The sequence below is a fragment of the Meleagris gallopavo genome, chromosome 5, assembly GCF_905368555.1.
Source record: "Meleagris gallopavo chromosome 5, MGAL_WU_HG_1.1, whole genome shotgun sequence".
In the NCBI taxonomy this organism is placed as follows: Eukaryota; Metazoa; Chordata; class Aves; order Galliformes; family Phasianidae; genus Meleagris; species Meleagris gallopavo.
This window is the reverse complement of record NC_139408.1, coordinates 21307980-21329024: the sequence shown is the minus strand read 5'-3', so window position 1 is coordinate 21329024 and position 21045 is coordinate 21307980. Positions and strand designations below refer to the sequence as shown.

Genomic DNA, 21045 nt, shown 5'->3' with positions numbered 1-21045 from the left:
ATGCATCCCTTGCCGATGTAAGGCTTTTTCAGCTGGGTTGTTCAGACTATCAATCCTAACCTCAATGTGGTTTCAATTATGAATCACTAGACCAAAAAGGCCTTGATTTATTCTATTTTTCTCCAATTATTCATGATAAGCTTTTATTGAATACTTTGAGAAAGTATTTCATCATGCTTCCCATCCTCAAGTGGTCATAGGGCAAAACCAAAGGAATTAACCTCTCTCCTTCTCTGGAGCCAACCACAGCACTTATGCTCCGCCGAATCACAAGTCAAGTTGCATGCCCAACATTTCACATTCTGATGAAGATTACAAACCTTCCCCAAAACCATTTCAGCTATGAGGCACACAGGAGTTCCTATCTATTCCTACTTGAGTGATGAAATGTGATACCGTCTGAATCACAGATTACAAATGCCAAAATATATCATGCGACTATAATGCTAAGTTATTCAGCATCATTTTTTGTTTAGCTGCTTAAATTTTATCAACTGTCTGAGCCCTTCTGACACTGAATCTATTGGCTGAACACATCTTCTGACATAAAAACTTAACTTCAGGTTCATTTCTTCAACACTTTAATTGTAATAATGTGCTAAAGGAATACATTTTCAGTGACAAGAATTATCAAGAATAAAGTTTGCATTCATGCTTTCAATAAGGCAGGCAAGTTGAAGAATCAAAGGGTGACAAAGATGATTAGAGGGCTGGAGCATCTCTCCTTTGAAGAAAGGTTGAGGGAGTTAGGCTTGTTCAGCCTGGAGAAAAAGCAGCTCCAGGGAGACCTCACTGTGGCCTTCCAGTACTCAAAGGGAGCTTATAAACAGTAGAGAGACTTTTTACACGATTTAATAATAATAATACAAGAGAGAATAATCCTTAATTAAAATAAGGGAAATTTAGATAAGACGTTTGGAAGAAATTCTTTAACTCAGAGGGGGGTGAAGTGCTGGTACAGGCTGCCCAGAGAGCTGTGGATTCCCATATCTGGAGGTGTTCAAGGCCAGGTTGGATGGCACCCTGGGCATTTCTCACTTACAGGTAAATAAGTTTTATAAAAGTGTATATTAATATTTAGTTAATGTTGTGAAGATGACAAGTGATACTAGGATGTTAGTACAACTATAATATTGGCATCATCTGGAGATGAACTATAACATACTGGTCAAAGAGCTTAAAAATAGTTTTATCATTTAGAAAGTGTGATCTGCCTGGTAATTGGACAGAGCCCACAAATGAACATCCAGCGTAGGATTTGCTACAGGAATGGCATTTGTTGCACAAAGTTAACTTGTCTATTTGTTTTAGTTTAAGCCAAACAATGGTTCTGTTTCCTGTCTCACTGGGAAAAACTAAATCTAGTATGTTTAATAGTATGTGAAGCATGGTGATATTCTCAAGTGATTTATTAAAGTCCGATCTATATCACCCAAGGTCAAAACTCAAAGGCAGCCACTTACAAACAAATCCTAATGTTTTATAGGCCTATGTTATAAACAGGCTTAAAAGAATTTCAGCAAAAGCAACTAAATAAAAACTGGAAAAAACTCATCTGATCCATTTTCCAGAAATCCATGTATGCTAGGAAGGTATGAAGTGCAGTAAAAGGAGAATTTAAATAATCACAAATAGCTAGTTTGTGAAGTGAAAAAGTAATTTACTCCCATTAGTGCACAACAAAGTTCTTAGTTGAAGATAACAGATCATGTCTCAAATCCACATCATTAGTTCTAATCCAGCCCAAATTGGTAACAATCAGAATGAACAGCATATAAGTCGCCATTTTTTGGCTTGTTTGAACATAATAGATTGCTGCTACCCAATGGATAATGGCTGGACCAACCAATACAAAACACCACTTGCCCTCTCCTCACTAGAAGGCAAAAACATAGTGTATTGCTATTGAAACTAGTATTTCATTATGTATCAGCACGTTATACACTTATACACTGCTCTTCCACTTCCTCAACAGTATGAGTAGGAAACTACAAGAAAATCATCCACTTTTCTTTAGAAAAGGACATCAGCCTTCAGTCAAATGATATGAACACGTAAAACTGTTTGGATCCCATTGCTCACTCAATGTATTAAGTATGCAATTAACCGCACATGCATTTATCTTCTGTGTACCTTATATCCCCTTCTGCTAGAAAAACACCCTCGTGCACTGCTGCTGTGCCCACACGGTGGTGAAGATTCTCAAGCAACAGTCTCACTAACATTTTGAGCCAATATAAGCCGAACTGGTGCCAAAAAAAGCAGCCTTCCAGACACCCACTCCCTCCTTTGTTCCTCCCCATCTTTCTTTTATTTTGCTGGGTAAGTTTTACAGAAGGAAACAGATTTCAGTTAATTCACCACAAGTGATTTGGAAAATTCAAGAAGGTGGTAGCACAGGGAGAAGAAATCATCATCCAAATGTGGAAGAATGCAGGACTGCTTCTTTTGGTAACAGTATCTGCCTAGAGCAGTTTGGAGTGTTTGGATGACTACAGATTCAATACAAGGTGGTGGGCTGGTGTTTCTTTGTGCTGAGAAAGGATGATCATCTGCGGGTAAACTTACACGCAGACCTAGCTATGAGCATGGCTCATTGATTTTAAATGCATGAACATCACTTTCATGCTGACTGTCCAAGTTAACAGCCATCCCCTCAGATAAAAACACCAATGTAATTTTGTTGAAAAGAGAATGTAATGATTATTACATTTGTGGATGTTCTAGTTCCTGATACCAGTCATCAGTCAAGGTAAAGCAAAGAGAAAGTCTTCAGAAAGCAGTTGCAAGTTCTTAACAGTCCTACTTTGCAAACAATGTCAAACTTGAGGCAGCCCTTTGTGAATGATGCACAGCTTCATCTTTATAGCTACTGTAGTTCCAGACCTAATCAAGTATATCAGGCCCCCCGAGAACCGTTTGTCTATCATACTTACAGGCTAACTCAAAATAGGCTTAATTCTACTGCACTAGAATAAAAACAATAAAAGGTCAGTAATATATAAAATCATAGGAAATAGACTGAAATTAGATGACGAATCTTAAAACAGGAAAAATCATGAGTTTGCAACAGCTCAACAAAATACAGAGCATAATACATACCTTGGACAGTTATGAGCTACTCTAATAGTTGAAGCAGAAATGCTTTCACTGCTTTATTTTACATCTGAAGCAGTTGGAACAAACATGCAGCAAAATAAATAACAACGAGGGCATTTTACTGAGCTCTAGCTCTCCGTTAGTTTTCAGGACTCTTTCTGCTAGAAAGCAGTCATTCTCCTAGCAATTAAGCACACGTAACAATTAATAGAAGCCATTTCATCTAAATATTTCATAACCAAAACTATGCTGTCATTTTCAAAACCTTATTGCTTTGAGCTCCGTTAACAGCCTTGTACTGATTAGAGGAACCTCTAACTGAAGCAAGCCTGTTGCATTAAAATTGTGATTGCACCCTCTGCACCTCCTGCTAATCTGCCGACAGCTTTTACGCACTCTTTCTGCAACTCTGCATTCTATTCCTATCTAAACCATGTAATGGGAACAAGAGAATATATACAAGCACTACATTTAATCCTTACTAACCACAACACCATGGTGAACAACAAGGAGAGCTAGAGAACTGCATACTGAGCCAGCCTAGTTCAAAGGGAAAAAATAAATGACAAGTTCTGGAGGTACAGTTCTGGCCAATAACACAAGAATTTTTGGCACTGAGTTACTTGCACATTTCACTGTGATATTAACGTTAACATGCAGGTGCTTCAACAGTTACCTATATCCTGACCCTGCGGCCAATGTGAAATAACTTTCTTTAAATGTTTCAGTCTTGGAGTTTATCTAGAGATGAATATGGCAGTTTTCTTGCAAATAAGGAACACATTCAAGTCATCTTTAGTTATTTTGTCTTCTTATTAGAATTTGAGAATACAGTTAACATCTTCAACTACTCCAAAAGTACACATGTACCTGCTTTCCAACAACCATTTTTCATCCAGACTAACTAGAGACCACAACAGTGCTATGAGTCCACATTAGGCACAAATTTAGATGAGAAACACACTTGGGCTCAAGTAGATCCTTTTTTCTGCAATGAGCAGAATTTTGACAATTGAATACCACAATTATTTTCTAAAATGTTCTACAAGATCTCCACAACTTATTAAGTTTACTGGCAGATATTGTATATATCATGACCTTCCAAACTGCCTGAATTTAGAGTCCCAGAGAATATACACCTTTATAGATTTATACATACACTGCAATACATTCTCACCTCAAAGAGATAAAACATAATATATTCAACTAAAAAATAATCTCAAAAATAGGCTGGAAAAGGCTCCAGTTATTCAATTCCACGGAAAGAACGTGGTTCAAGACCCAACAGCATTAGTTGGCTAAAAAAAGAAAACCACCACAAAAAAAGCCTGATAAAATGAAATTTTCATGCATGCTCAGAGCAGCTATCAAAAAACACAGTTAAAGATATCACAGGGTTGTGTACTTCTGTTCTACAAATTTAACTGCATTTGAACCATTCCCGATCTGAATTCTATTTTCTTTAACTGACCCTGTGAGAAAGGGTCACAGGCACTCTGTGCTGCTGGCTAATATGGAGTTTACGCAGCCCATAAAGGAACTTTTTTATGATGGTTCTGTTTCATATTGAAGCGAGAAAAGTATTCATGCACATATTAAGCAATTTTCATAGACTAGGATAAATATAAAATTCTTTCAACTAAGACATAAAATCACGAAGGAACTGACCATGCATGGCACGAGACTCGTGATACGAGGTGTTAAACTCCAATATGCTGGACAAATTCCAGCCTGTCTAATTGCAGTCAGCCCTCTAACTTTTCTTAGCCATTGCATATTGATAAAACATTCCTGCTTACTCCCTGTGCTGCCCTAGCATGACACTGCTGTTATGTGTTCCACCACAGCTTCAGTGCTCTGCTCTACACGTTGCTCTGTCTGTGGCAATAAACCTGCCTAAGAAAACCTCTATGTTGAAAAACTAAGTATAAATGTCTTTTTTCAAAGTATGTATTTAAGAAGGATTGAAAAAGCCTGCTTGTTGCCCAGACACAAGTATAACTTCTCCAGAAATTGAACGGTTTCTAGAACAGAAGAGAACCGTAAGAGGTTTTTGTATTCCTTTTAGAGCCTCCCTAAGGATATTCTCTTCATTTTACTAGAAGCTTCACGATGTTTGACCTGATAGCATAATCTGAAGGTGTTAAGATACTTTGACTCCCCATTTATAGAACACATTCTTCTTCTGCAGCTAATTTGTTGCTTAAGAACTGGCAATTGTCACATTTGTTCTCAAGTCAGTGACAAAAGCAGACCAATGCCTTTGGCTAGGCAGCAGAAATTTGACTTCTAGCCCTTGGTAACAACTGTTCACACTCAATCAGCCTGAGGAGTCCAAAGTAAAACACGCTACTCCTGAGCACTCCTACACAGCTTCCAGAGAGACTCTCTCTAACTCATAAAGAGAGACAGTTAACAAGTTTGTTTTTATTACTAACACAAAACTATTTTTTTATATTTTGACACAGAGAAAATTAACTGATTATGAGTGAAAATCATCTGCAGTCTTTATATGGTAAAAAATCAGAACCAGCTGCCTGGTGCAGAAGGTTAATTAATTCTCCAGCATTTGTTCTTAGCAGAGGGAGGTTCAACCAGTGAAATATTTAAAACATACAAACAAAAACAAAAACAAAAAAAAAACAAAACCCCACAACCAACACCCCAACAAAACTTTGATCACCAGTTTCTGTTTGAGAGAAATTATGTAGAAAAAAAACACGGAGAAAATTGCAGGCGTAAGACTAATCAGCTATTTCAGCAGAATTACGTTAAAAACTCTTGCAAATTAAGATCTTCAGTACTTCCACTGACTATTTCCATGGCAGTTATTCAATCTTAGGAGCTCTAAACTCACTCTAAATGCGAAAGAAATACATGTGTGTACGCATGCATGGAAAATAAATAAATAAATACATAAATAAATAAATAATCAACCATGCAATTTGGAGTGCAATAGCCAAAGTTCATATTTCACAGCCAAGACATAAAACAAACTGCTAGTTATTTTGCCAGTTGTCATAAAAATATATTAACTTCATCTGTTGGAGTTACCAACACAATGCATACACAAACACACACACAGAATTATTACCAAGTCTCATACCACATACCTCTTATATGAGGAAGAAAAAGTCATTTGTTTTATGAGTGAATCAAATGAATTTACTTACCACAGCTGGGGGATCATTCCACTCTTCGTACGAAATGGCAGCATATGGATAAATTCTATCATTGATAATCTGAAGAGTAGCAAGAGCAATTGCTTTCATCGATCGAAAATATGCTTCCCAGAACCACCTTGCCTGCAAAGAGAATAAAATTTCCTACTGAACAGATCCAGCACATAATAATCAGTTCAGGCTTGACGCATACAATCTGCTCAATGTAGTCAACAAGTCAGGTGGAAATTAAATTAGGAGGCATGCTTACTCCTACTAGGATATTTCTGTAGAGCCAGAAGACTTCAAACTCAATTCCACTTCCATGTACAAGAAGACTTATGGCCAACAAAAGGAAGCAACAGCATTACTTTGCAATTGATTAATAAGAATGAAAAACCTTGCAAATCCTCAAAGAAGAAATCAGTCACTTTCACATTCTTATCATTAGTTTTCCTCTTGAAAAAACATCAAAAGCTGTTTGACCATTGAAAAGAAGTTACTGTTATACTCAATTTTTCCAAAGCAGAGGGATCCACAGTGCAGCTAAGCAGCCTAATAAAGGTATGGAGCATAAAGGGTGGAACTTAAGTCACTTTTTAACTAGATCAACTGGAGAATTTTAGTATTCATGATCTACATCAAATTAATAAATCCCCTAAACTGCCAAAAAAATTATAAAGATATATATCAAGATCTTTCATAACAGTCCATGCCCTTTGCTAGTTAATAACAAACATTCATCTGGGCTAATTCGCAACAAAGGAAGTGTAAAATGCATGCTGAAATGAAGCGTGTAATTTCCTTGTACCCAGGTACACGGGGTTTCACAGAGAAGTCATTCTCCAGCCCTGTACGGTAAGTTTAAATCTTATCCCAGTTTCCACATAAGACACAAATGTTTGAAGAAAAAGAGGGTTTCAGAATTGAAAACGCTGACTTCTCTTATTTTCTATTAGAGATAAAAACATATTTTTAAAATGCCTAGAATCATCAAATGATCCTGAAGGATCACTTCCAACCCAAAAGGAAATACGCATTGCCAATAAAAATAGTTCAAGTGTTTTGGCCCAAGAGACGTGACATTTTTCCACCTGATTTTTCTTCAGGAAACTCCAGCACCTTGAAGTGTCCAGAAAGTAATTTAATTTAAAATCTCCCTATGGTTCAGTATCAACATTTGTATCTAGATGGTAAAGCAATTAGAAGAAAACAGAGCAGAATGCAACAACTGAAGGGAAAAAAATGTACAAAGTTGGGCAAATGCTATTTTACTGTTACATATTTCTTAAACTGCAAAAAGACTCTACAAAAGGCCAGTTTTAGGCATGTGATCTGAGAATATTATTATTTAGAGTATTATATTACTGAAGGAATACCAAGTTTTTGGAGGTACAGACTTGAAGATATAAGAAAACTATAGTTTTAACTATAATTGTAGGTCATTTGTGTGTTTCTTTATGCAGGCTTCTGCCTTTTAATAGAAAACAAGGAGTGATACCTGCTTGTATAATTTGTGCTGCAGCATTCCTCAGCTAGAGAGCGGTGCAGAAGAAAGATAATAAGAAGAAAGAGGGAAAATGCAAAAAAATCTCTGGCCAGGATAGTGGCCCCAGTGCCCTGCTCTGTGAGGAGTCTGTAAAACAGGTTCTTCAGAACAGTTTTGGTAAATATTTAAAAAGAAAAAAAATAAATAAATCCATATTCCAATTTTAAAAAACAGCAACAACAAATCGGACAGGAAAAGGGAGAAGCGCACTCTTGAGCACTATCTTTATCACGAGAAGACATAAACATGCAAACGTATGCAATAGATGATTTCAAAATTTTACTAGGAAGATAGAGGAGCGTGTCCAAAACATTACAATTCTCTCTGCAACTCATCATCCAGAGAAAATGCAAAGCAGTTTCACTCCAGAACAGAATCACTTCTCTCTCTCTCTCTCCCTTGGTAAGGCTTAGTAGCTGGGTAACAGCCTGATAGAGTCTGACCAAGAACACAGTTCAAAACAAATATTATGTCCGGCTGTAAGAGCAGAAGAATTAAATGAACACATTAGAATAAGTTACATCTGAATCCTTAAAATATCAAAAAGACAGTAAATAAAGCAAGCACCACATTCTAAGAAAAAAAAATATTCCTTTATTCCTGCCCTATTTCTTAAGAAAACCATATTATACACAGCTCACCAGCATGAGACTTGGAAAGAAAATAAAATATAAATTGAGAATGAAAAGTGACCAGATCAGCAAACTGAAGTAATTGAAACGCAGTAAGAATACAGATTCCAAATATCATTTTCATATGAGACAACAGCTTGAGAAAACTACTGCTATAAGCAGTGCTGATCATGAAGTGGAAAGTGTTTTATGCAGTCTTTTAATATGCAACTTTGTGAGTAGTATGCGAATGTGTATTTCACTATAATGACAACATTCCTAATCTGTTCTAAGTTTATTTGTATTGTAACTATGATTACCCAGCTTTGTAACAGTCGACTGTTTTTCCTCCTTTAGCACAACTGGGATGGATCTGATGTAGCATCTCTTTGCTGAAAGAATGTTTGTAATGTCAGGTAAGATTACACCTTTAAACCAGAAGCAATAGTGGAGAAGAGGGCAGAGGGAATTTATTTTTTATGGACTAATATTTATATAATTAATTTTTTGTAAGGAGCTAGAAAAAGTTCCCACAGTTGGCTGTAATTTTTTGGAGTGTGTTTCTTTAAGGCAGAGCTCAAAACCTTCTAAGGGGATTCTAAGTCCCCAAACAGATGTTTCAGGGTCTCATTACTTCCTCCCCACCTTGTTTGCTTTTATAAAGCAGAATTGATTAACATGGTTTGCCAGTTTCTGCTGCTCAGCATGGTGAGTTGCTAAACATTTTGGGAAAGTTCTCTATTGGGAAGATGTGTGTCAATTCCATTTGAAATGTATTTTCTGCTCTACTTGGTGTGGTTGAAAAGCTTATGTTGGAATGTAATGAATACCTAGGGGGAATAAAAATCCTATGAACGCAGACAGGGATATGGGAGAGAAAAACAAGAAAAGCAGCACTGAGATCTGTTCCTGCTTCCTATGCCAACTTTCTCAGTATTCTTACACAGTTTTTCTGAGCTGTCCATTTATCTTTCCCTCACCTGTGAATTCAGGAGGACAATAGTTACGTTCACAAGAGTAGCTTTAATATACTGGAAAATAGTTCTAAGTTTTAACAGTAACAACATGTTGATTGCTGTCAGAGCTGACCTGAAAAGGCTTAGAGAATCTTGAAGTAAATGATCCACATTTACAGATCTTGTCTTTCACACAGTATTGATTATACAGGGTCTGCAATTAAGATATGGTCAGGATGCTATTCCTTTCAACTTGACCGAAATCAACTTCTAGTTCTCTAGGAGTCTGCTTGATTTGGCTTTGGAACTTTCTGAGGAAACACCTTATGTGGGCCACAGACTTGGGGAAAATGTTAAATTTGTATACATCTAAATATTGCTCAGGTCACAAGCAAGCTAAATTATGAACAGAGATCAAACGTACTTTGTAAAACTGCCAAAACAGCACAGTTGAACATATGTTAAGCTATAGCATTTTATTCTGGGTGTATAGCTTATCTGGAATTGCAAACACGTATTTGAGAAACACAGCTTCTTTTCCCCTTCTGAATTTCTAAATAAACAGAAAATATGGGAAAGATCCAACACAAAAGATGGAAAAGTACTGTTTTCTGTAATTGTTTTACCAACATGCGGAAGAGTCAAGGGAGGGGGGTTGAACTACATGAGAGGTCCCCTCCAACCCCTACAATTCTGTGATATGGAATGACCGACTTGATAGGGAATGAGAAATACAAGACATTATTGGGTTGCCTGATGGGTTTGAAGTGACTAGCACATCATATGAGACAATAGATTCCCCATGAGACAATAGATTCCCCATGAAATTAACTCATCTGAATCTGGAGAAAATTTGCAAAGCCAAGACCACCTCACCATAGAAGCCAAAGACTGAAGGTATTGGAGACCAAACCCTCACCTCTCTTCTAGAGGTAAGATCTGCAGACCAAAGTCACAAACACAGGCATGCTCGGAAGAAACAGCTTTAAGTTGTCTCTCTTTCCCCTTGCTTCTCGAAGGATAAAAATGCTTCCTATAATGTAGAGGTATTAATGTATCTCTACTGCCACATGTGTACACTTTGAGTAACAGTACCAACACCCGTAACAGAAACTTAGGTTAGATCTCTTCAGACTTGCAGACGGAATGAAAAATGTGGGATTTTGTCAAACAAGTTTTGTTGTCAGCTGTAGAGTTTTGTACAGGTGGAATACGAAGAGACGGAGCAGAAAATACTGAGCATACACTGATACAGGCAAGAGCTTGGGACAGAGGTATTTGCAGCTATTTTTGTAGGAGACAACAGGAAAAGAGCAACAGGCATCAAGATTGAAGCTTAATGACAGAAAGTAACATTTATTTAGTTAAGGTGTTATTTTCCTTAGAAATAAACACACTTAGGGGCCTAGCATCTCTTTATAAGCTCTTTACAAGCCAGCACAGCATCAGGTTACAGAGTCCATTCATATAATGTTTATAAGTTCTAGTGTTAATGCTACTAATGGTGCTCCAGAGTAGAGTGCAAGACAGATCAATGTAAATCTTTTGATTGGTTTGTGGAAAGAAAAACACTAGGAATAAGGAAAGGAAAGGAAAAGAATACTTTCTGTAACGTTTAGATTAAAAGGAAAAATATTCCACTAAGCAAACTTTTTAGACTTGTTTTTTTTCGCAGCCTAGGACTTGGTGGGAGTTAGAAAAGTTAGTAAACAAGAAAAAAACAAGATTCACAAAAGAGCAGTAAAAGTTAACTGCCTATAAACCACTACTTTTCTCAGCTTCTAGGTCAGGAGCCATGACACTGTAAGATTTTGCCCAATGCAGGAATTCAGTGTTCCCAAAATGCCTTGAAAAGGTTTATGATGCTTGAAAACATAACCATTTTCATACTACCTGAAGTGACTCTACTTTAGTGTTTTCCCTTCTTGATGGCTCTTAGTGTTTCTGGTTTTCACACCGTGACCAGTTGACTTAGTGAAGTTCTGGTGAAGAGAACGTGATGTAGCTGCTGCAGTAGTTCTGGCCTTGAAAATCATATCCAGGTGATACGTGATCGTATTTTCCATCTTGGTTCTGTTAGTTACTTTCAGCCAAATGTTTCACATTCATTTGATCCTTTGCTTCTACTTCAGCATCTCAGCAGTGTGTCTAATATCCATCTTAGAGACATATTTAGATACAACTCTTTCAGACCTTTGTAAATTTGGGATTGGATAGAACCCAGCTTTATCCTTTCATTATTTGTAAAAAAAAACTTCAAACTAATAAAAATTATGTTAAGCCAAGCAATGCTTCCAAAGTAACCGACTGCTGCAGCCCACTGCCAAAATGTATATCGGCAGCAAAAACATGCAGCACAGTCATAAAAGGCATTACAAAGAAATACCTACAGCTCTGCTGTTTATCTACCAGCTTCAGTCATGGAAGTTCAGTCACAAGAACCTTCAGGCTCCAAAGCTACACCATACTGTGAAAAATTGAATGCTTTTCAAGTTACCAAAATCTAACTAATTATTGCCCATTAAGTAAGCTATTGTAACTGCTCACATGCACTTTATACCCTTTCTGTTGTGCAGTAAGATCACCCTCAGTAAATTCGCAGATGACACCAAATTGACTGGAAGTGTGGATCTGCCTGGGGGTAGCGAGGTCATAGAGAGGGATCTGGACAGGCTGGAGAGCTGGGCTGAAGCAATGGTTCAACAAGACCAAATGCCGGGTCCTGCACTTCGGCTACAACAACCCTAGGCGACGCTACAGGCTTGGGGCGGTGTGGCTGGAGGACTGCGTAGAGGAAATGGACCTGGGGGTATTGATTGATGCTCGGCATCCTGGCTTGCATCAGAAACAGTGTTGCCAGCAGGAGCAGAGAGGTGATTGTTCCCCTGTACTCAGCACTAGTGAGGCCGCACCTTGAGTACTGCGTGCAGTTTTGGGCCCCTCACTGCAAGAAAGACATTGAGGCCCTGGAACAGGTTCAAAGGAGGGCAACAAAGCTGGTGAGGGGTCTGGAACACAGGCCTTATGAGGAGAGGCTGAAGGAGCTGGGAATGTTCAGCCTGGAGAAGAGGAGGCTCAGGGGAGACCTCATTGCTCTCTAGAACTTCCTGAAGGGAGGTTGCAGTGAGCTGGGGGTCGGCCTCTTCTCTCGTGTCATTGGTGATAGGACCAGAGGGAATGGTTTCAAGCTACGGCAGGGGAGATTCAAGCTGGACATTAGGAAGTATTACTTTTCAGAAAGGGTGGTCAGGCACTGGAATGGACTGCCCAGGGAGGTGGTGGAGTCGCTGACCCTGGGGGTGTCAAGGAAAAACTGGATGTTGTGTTGAAGGACATGGTTTAGTGGGAGCTTTGGTAATAGGTGAACGGTTGGACTGGATGATCTCTTAGGTCTTTTCCAGCCTTGGTGATTCTATGTATGATTCTATGATTCTATGATAGGCTACTGAGGTTCAAGATAAACTGAATTATATATTTGCCTCATAATAAAGATGCATATGAGGATAGCTGATGCTATTTAACAACCATATAGAAAGCTTGAGCTCTCACTCCCCCACTCCAGTCTGTACACTCAAGGTAAAATGGGACTGAAGAGGGAACATAAGATCTTTAGCAGGAACAAGCATTTAATGCATAGTTTTCCAAAAAAGATCTTGGGTTCTGATGGAGGACTCCAAAACCCCAAATTCACACATTTTTGTTTCCTCTTTCTGGACCACTACTTCAGTGTGTCCACAGCTGGTTCCCTGTTCCAAAAACTGGTTTGCTACTCATACGTACCACTTCTTGTATGCAGTTCTTCAGCAAAGCTGATACCAGCTGGTCTCAACTAAAAGCAGAGACATCCTTGTTTCTTTAAACAAGTGTGTTTATTGAAACACACTCAGAAGGCTTCATACAGCTAAGAATTAGGTGGCAATGTACAGTTACTTACAATGATAATGATAGGAATTTGAGTCTGAAATGAGTGCTTGTTTGGTAGGGCTCTCGAGAGCAATATCATACAATCAAATTCAACACGTCTAAAATAGGCTGGCTGCTCTTCCCTCTCATCAGTGTGGAAAAAAAATGGGTTCTTCTGAGAGAAAGCGAGAAGTCTGGTGCTTCAAAATACATCCTGACAACCTGTGCTTCTCCTTTTAAGTAAGAGAGGAGGACAGAAGTAAGCAACCAGGTTTAGGACAGAATATTTCCCTGAAAGTACAGCCTTCAAAATTTATCAGAAGGCCATCATTTTCCCAGATACACACAAAGATTCGAAGTGAGAAAAAACAACAATGCATGTTTGTCAAGCATAATTTATGTGTTTCAACACTGAGTTTTGCCAAATCTCAAACTAGAGGGTTCTTCAGAAGAAAAAAAGACAACTGAGTAGTAGGACAATGCAGGGCATGTACATTTGTTTCCAGATAACTAAGGTTTGCTTGTAATGGAACATGATGTTGTTCTTTTAATATTATTCTGAATTTCCATCCCATCTTTCTACTTTTGTTTCCTAATTGTGCTTGACTCCTAAGTAAACCTCCTCAAAATATTCATCTATTTAACTCATGTAAACTATATGATATGCCTATGGAGAAATATTTGTTAATTAAGACATTCTGCAGGCTCACAAAGCAAAACATTTATATCATTATAGTCTTACACTTAAAGAAAGAGATTCTGGATGGACTGGATGGACATTTTAAGGTGCTGTTTGTCAAACGTAATTCAGTCTCAAAAAGTATCTCTTCAAAAGTAAAATAGTTTGTGTATTTAATCCCTAGATTAATACTCTCAATTGTAGTAATTTCAAGTCCTAAAACAAGCATATTTGCCTACTTCAGATACACTACGAAAAGTAGAACTAAATCTTTCCACTATCCAGATTTTATTTTATTTTATTTTATTTTTTTGAAGATGCCAATTCATAAGGGAAACAGAGGACAGAGTTCAAAATGCAAGTCTTACCCTTCGGATACCAGCCACTTGGGAGTAACTCACTTATACAGACTCTCAGTTTTATTGCTACTAAACTACTTGACAAATGCTGACTCACAGGAGCTAAGGGTAAAGGAAAATGTTAGTGCAAGAACAGATATTAATCTTAAGCTTCTTGTACTGCAGTTTCTTCAAATTTTCTTCTTCAGTGTTTTGAAAAGAATCGCTTATTACTTATAATCTATATGTAGAGAAAACAGTATATGCATATGTAAATGGTTCTCTGATGCACACTTGTTAAAGTTAAAATTTTAAGTCTTGCTTCCATACTTGCAGATAATTTATGGCTTGATTTCTACTTTTTTAAAGTTTTCATCTGCTGTTATGAATAGCAGCCTGCACTGCTTAAAATCTCATTCAAATATAAGACAGAGAATAAGTTATTCTAATAGAATGAAATGGTAACATTTTACATGGTTTTGAAATCCTACATTACTAAATAGATTTCCAATATTTCTGGTCCTAACAATAGTAACTGCATTCTAAAATAGCAAGAACGCAAAACTTAAGTAGGTAATAATACCACTCAACACTGATATTTTTCCCTCCTACCACAGATTTCTTCAGTTCAAACTTGCTTTTTGACTAAGGAGTATGTCAACCTGATGAATCTGTTAAGAAGGCAACATTGCACCAGCCAGGAAATCTGATTTTTCTGCCCTACCACCCTATAAAGCCATTGTCAAAATAAATTTCAATGATGGAATCAAGAAGTGGATATCAACGCTATGAGCAGCACAGAACCCATCCAATCTCAACTGTAGTTGGGAATACTGTTACAAAGCAGGGAGACAATCAGTAAAGAAAGGAGCAGGGTAAAAAAAAAAAAAAAAAAGTTCAGATTAATGAAGCACTCAGAGCTTTAAAACAGCATGATGCAAAAATAACCACCATTTATTGCATTCCCTTTGGTCACAAAGAGTGTTCAGCTCTGTCCTCCTATTTACAAGTCAAGGCATGTTGGCATCACAGATATGAGGGGATAATACAGATGTTCAATTGGTTTCTAGATATCTATATAGTCATTGACAATGATGTAAAGACAATCAGTTCAGTTTCCCTTCAGTTTCCAGGATTTTGTAAGGCTCTCTAATGACTCCAATTTCAACAGGCTGTTACTGAGAAGGGGCAGGCATACCTAACCTGAGGAGCAGACAAAATGACTTGGGTGTGTATGTCATCCTTTCTACAACAGCTGCTCCTTTGCCCACTCCCTGTTAACTGCATGAAACCAAACAATGGTAACTTAGGTTTATGCTACCATTGATTCTACAGCAGTCCAGAAAAGAATAGAGAACAAATATGCGTATGCAATTGTAGAGAATGTTCAACTACACAATGACCAAAATTTGGGGGCTGCAGGAATGTTTTAGCTGCGTTTCTTTACAAATGATGGACAGCTCCTGAAACTGAAAGCAATAGGTTTCTAGTCCCAGTGGTATTGCCTTCAAATATGTCTATGTTCTCAGGGTGGATCAGTTTTCCCTGCTGCAGGCATCCTGCTGAGAGGTGAGGTCCCCACCAAAACACAGGAATCTGACTGCAAGCCTTTGAGGTGGCAGGAGCCAAGGGGGGTTCAAAGACAAGGCTGGCCGGTGGGCAGCACCTCTGAGTATTGTGGAGGTTAGAGGTTAGTAAAGCAGGAGCCACTGGCCAATAAAACAGTGTTTGGAGAGCCCACTCTACAGATAAATTGGGGATCTGTTTACACCTTTCCCAGCTTTCTGAGTTACACACAGTGACACTTCCCACTGCGATCTTGTCCTATGTCCACTAGCATCTCGCCTTCTCAGCAGCTGCCCTGTTCTCTGCTGGTTGGCTTTGTAACGTGGCTAAAGGATGCTTGGAAACTTTTAATCAGCATCCAGCATCAAAAATAAATAAATAAAAGCACAAGCGCTTTTATTTGTGTCAACTGCTGCAACAAGATCTGTCTTGTTTGAGATTTCCCATGACTGCTGTACTAATGCTGGGAGAATAGAAGCTTAAATTCCCTTGATTAGAGAATTTAAACATAAAGCAAGCCCAATGCCAATCACACACATGAAAGGACAGCTTTCTGAAGCAAGAAAAAAAATGATCTAGGTAGGGTTACCACCACATTATAGCATTCAAAATTCAATGCATACCTCGCTTCAGAGCTTAAGCCCTATATGAGGAAGAACATGTCCTTTTGATGAAGACACGTTTCCATGTTTCCTGTAAGCTATATAGCTCTATTTTAAATAAGCATAAACATATACATACCCCACTCAAACAGTTCTCAACACAGAGCATTTTTAAGTGAGCATTACTGCTTGCTTTGATTCAATACAAATGTGCCTTACTAAATTCTATGAGGATAAAACCTTAAGGACTGGTAGTCATGTCTTTTTTTTTTTTCCCTCCTCTGCATCTATAGGAAAAAAATCAGTTTACAACTTGGTGTTGCCTTTTTCCTCCACATCTTAAAAATTAAGTGACACAACCTTAAGCTGTGTAAACACACTTCATCCTTTGTGACTCAAATTGTGTATGCCTGTATGACTCCATAATTGCTGGCCGTGTTAACACTGTGAGATAGTCACATTGCAAAGAAAAGGGGTTGAAAATTATTTTATATAAACAAAAGAGTTGATAGACACCAAGTAGAGTCTTTTATTTCATCTTGGAGAGCATCTGAAATAGTGTGCTACAGAGGAATGTTTTTTACTACATGAAGCCAAGTTTGGGGAAAAAAAAGTAATCATAAAGATAAGCATGAAGTCTCTTCACAGAGTCCCTGCTATCTCAAAATAAAGATGGAAAGTACACCACTGATCTGTGTTTGCCTATTTATTGTGTATTAGTAAAAGTGTCAGGAAGTAGCTATTATTCCCCTCTTGACAGATATGTAACGTGGCATCTGCAAGAGATGGAACTCAATTCTCAGAGGATTCCATGAAGCACTGGTTACTAAACACAGGTAGCAACAGATCAGAAACAAATGAGTAGTGAGAGGAAGAGTGCACAGCCCAGGTTTCGTGCTGCTAGCTTACTGAAGTATTTCAGACAGTTGGTTAATAGGTTTTTCACTCATTCTCAGGTTTAACCTAATCACCAAATTCAGGATCAGGAAAGAGTTTTTACCAGTATCTCAACCAGAACCATTGACATTTTCCTGCTAATGTTTGCTACAGTGTTGGGAAGCATCTTATGGTAGACTGTGCTGTGTGAGGGAACAGAGATGATGTATTCCATGGATCCTGTGGGACTAGAACTCCCTTACCCAGCTGAGTCCAGTTGCAGGAAACTATTTTTGAAGCTTAACAAGAGGAATCTAACAAGAGGAAGGAACCAACCCTCACAAGTGTATAACACAAGTTATACTGCTTGTCAGCTAAAAGGCATTATAGTATATTTCTAGCACAGTCCACTTCTTCAGTCCTAACAAAGATATACACACAGGCATCTAAGAAGCTCTTAGATATATCTGCACAACTTAGGAAGACTAAAGGAAAAGGTATTTAAAGATTATCTGGCAGCAGGTTGCCTCTAAAGAACATGTAAAGCCTTTGTAACTTAAAGCCAAACATTTCTACTGTGTTGCAAGATACATTTGATGTAGTCATTAAAACAGGATCCAAGACTTATAAATTCCATTATTAACACTGCAGTTTGACCTTGGGAAAGTTATTTATATCTCTATCCACTCATCATGAAAATGGATCCAAGACAAAGTTGTATTTACTATTAGCGTTTAACATACTCAAGTGCAAATACTACAGTAATAAAGAGCATTTACACGATAAAAGGCATCCTCATAACGGTTTGAATAACGAAGGAAAGTTTAAGAGAAGTAAGGAAAGTTGATAAAGAAGTGTGATGTGATATAGACTATGCAGAGGGAGAACAGAAACTAGTGAGAATTAGTGGAACAACAGGAGAACAACATCTGTAGCTAGCTGCTTTATTGGTACAAAACAAACCACTCTCTAATACACTTTTAAAAGAAGTTCATGCTTCTCCAATTTTTGGATCACCTGGGTTTTCTGTAGTACATTCAAGTTGTGTATAGTGATCTGCAAGGGGTAAGTACCGGAGGCCTACTTTGCAAAAACATAAAGACAAATCTTTTTTTTAAGTCTTAAAATAGCATTATTTTGCTTCTATAGTTCAAGTTTAACCTTTTCTTGTTCAAAGCTGCAAACCTAGATATTAAAGCACCACAACTACGTCCTAGAAAAATTACTCAATGAGGTGTGGATGGCTCTCAATTTTTGGAGCTCTTTGTCAGCGATGCCATGAAGCCCACTCTGGAATAAAGCAAGATTAAAAATAGTTTTCTTCGTTCCAAAAAGTAATGGCAAAAGAAACAATAGGAAAAAAGTCTAGGATAAGAATACTCGCTACAGCAAGTGAAGGGCAGGGGGGGAGCAATGAAAGTCTCATACACAAATGCCAAGGATTCTACAACTCCCCTGGTGACTCTGGCAGTAATCCAGGAAAAAGTTTTCTCTTTCCTTTGCTGTTTGCAGCAACAAATCTTTCCTCTGGAGGAGGGGTGAGAGTGCTGCAGCTAACTTCACTGCATCTGATAAGATGGCAAATTGTCCAGGTCTGACATTTATGAGGGACCTGGAGCTCCACTGAAGCACTCTGGGAGGATTAATGCAGGGTTAGCCTCTCCAATCACACTCCTTAAAATGCTACAAATGGCAGACAGATGAAAGTTCATTTAAATTTGATAATGATGAGTCTAAAGAACCCCGAGACAGAAGTTGCCCCCTCTCAGGGAAAGAGCAGCAGCTGGAAGTTGAGCATTCTCACTAAAAAAAAAAAAAAAGAGTTGTAAAAGCTAACCATACTTGAAGAACTTCCAGTGTGCAGATACTGAAATGAGGTTCTGATTAATTGATGAACAAGAATTAAATCCCACCTCCTTCATGTGAGCTGTGCCACCCACAAGAGAATTCCACCATCCATTTGCCTTAACTCTATCCAGGACCATTTCACTTGAAGAATGGGAAATTTCACGCGCCTGCACTCATTGCCTGGAGCCAGCAGAAAGGCTCATATAGCTGTCAGCAAGCTGATAAGAGCTGAAATTACTCTGCAGAGCCCTCTTTAAAGAAGAGCCAAAGAAGTACATTAAATGAAAGGGAGGAGGGGTCAGAAAAGCCAGCCACTCATGTTGTCTTAACGTGGCACTAAAACAAGTCATTGATTTATGTATGTGTCTTCAGCTCTGCTTGACCTGGAGTCTGAAATTTTCTTTAAGTCAGGGCTGTGGGACATGGCACAGGCACTAGAAAAAACATAATAGCTTGTCCAGATATTCTGACTGTGGGAACAAACATTACAAAATACAATTCCTAACTTTCTCTTGGTTATTATATTATTTAAATTGCACTTTATTTAAAAACTAAACTTGTACCTTTTTTGAGCTTTTAATTGTCTATCTAGGCTGAAAAGACAAAAGGTTGGAATCATCTAAACACTTGATTAATAAAAATCAAGAATGTCATATTGCCATTATTTGAGAAAATACCTTGAGGGGCTTCAGGAAAGTGAGTTATTGATTTACGCAAAGGAGGAAAACAGACATCACAATCAAGATTTTTTGTCACTGAAGTGACTGACATTCATTGAAGTGGAGATACATTTTTTCAAAAGAAAAGCACGCTGAAAATCTGCAGAGGTTATTCCGCAAGGCAACACAGAACCAAGGTCTCTGGCAAATCTGAGTCCTGAAGCTGGATCAGCTGCAACGCATCCAGCTGTTCCCACATTCTGACAGCAGTCTGCAGCAGGTACCGTAGGAGCTCCCACATACAGGCATCCCAGGCACAAGCTACCACTTTCCTAAGTACTCTCTAACTGCCATAAGTTTGCAACTCATGTCCTCTGGCTTAGGAAGTTCCCGTCTTTGCATTCATCTCTGATAGATTTTCCATCTTTGGATTTTTTCATTCAGCCCCTCTAAGCTGATAAAAGTCCTTCACTCACAAGATACTGAAGCAACAAGTCCCACAGACTAAATTGAAGTTCTGTGACAAGGCCATCTTCTCTCATGTTTTTAATAGAACAGATTCCCAATAATAAAATCCTAGGGCATGTCAAATGAAACTGTATCAATGTAAAGTCTTGTCCATTCACTTTATTCATGGCCCTATTTTGCACTATATTCTAGCTCACTATCTTATCCCCTATCATTCATGTTCAAGATGAAGAGCCTGGACTACTTAATTACTCCTCTCACAAAAACTCTCATTGCCCCTGCTCTGTCTTCCAGATGGGAGAACTGTAACTATTGGAGCCTATTAAGGGTGCAGACATTCAACAGATTTATTCTGTGGTGTTCTCTACCTCTTTTCTAAAAATTCTTTGTAATTTTTTTGAATCACAGCTGACCACAGAACTTGTATTTTATTGAACTGCTCATCACAGCTACAAGAATTCTTTCAAATGACTGCACCCAGCTGAGAGGCCAACACCGCATATATGAGAGCTATTCTTCCTTGCACATTTTTTCCTTTTCAAATCTACACTAAATTTCATTTGTCACTTATCATTCAGTTGCGCTGTACTCCAGCTTCTTTGGCCTAAGTAGGTGCTATTTCCAAATAGAACATTTCCCAAAGAACAGCCATTCACGAGGAGGATGTGCAAAGAGCTTTTGCTATGAGTTTGAGCTGCAAGTTTTTCCTTAAAAGTAATGTGATTCCGGG

The 21045-nt window shown here is 38.2% G+C and overlaps 1 protein-coding gene across 2 annotated transcripts in view; it reads right to left on the bottom strand.

Annotated features, from left to right (window-relative positions):
• Positions 1-21045, bottom strand: part of EXT2 (exostosin glycosyltransferase 2) — a 74889-nt gene that overhangs the window by 34571 nt on the left and 19273 nt on the right. For both annotated transcript variants that reach the window (XM_085224603.1, XM_085224602.1), the window contains exon 8: positions 6273-6404. In XM_085224603.1, coding sequence (XP_085080729.1) covers positions 6273-6404 — 132 coding nt within the window. The remainder of the gene's footprint in view (positions 1-6272; positions 6405-21045) is intronic.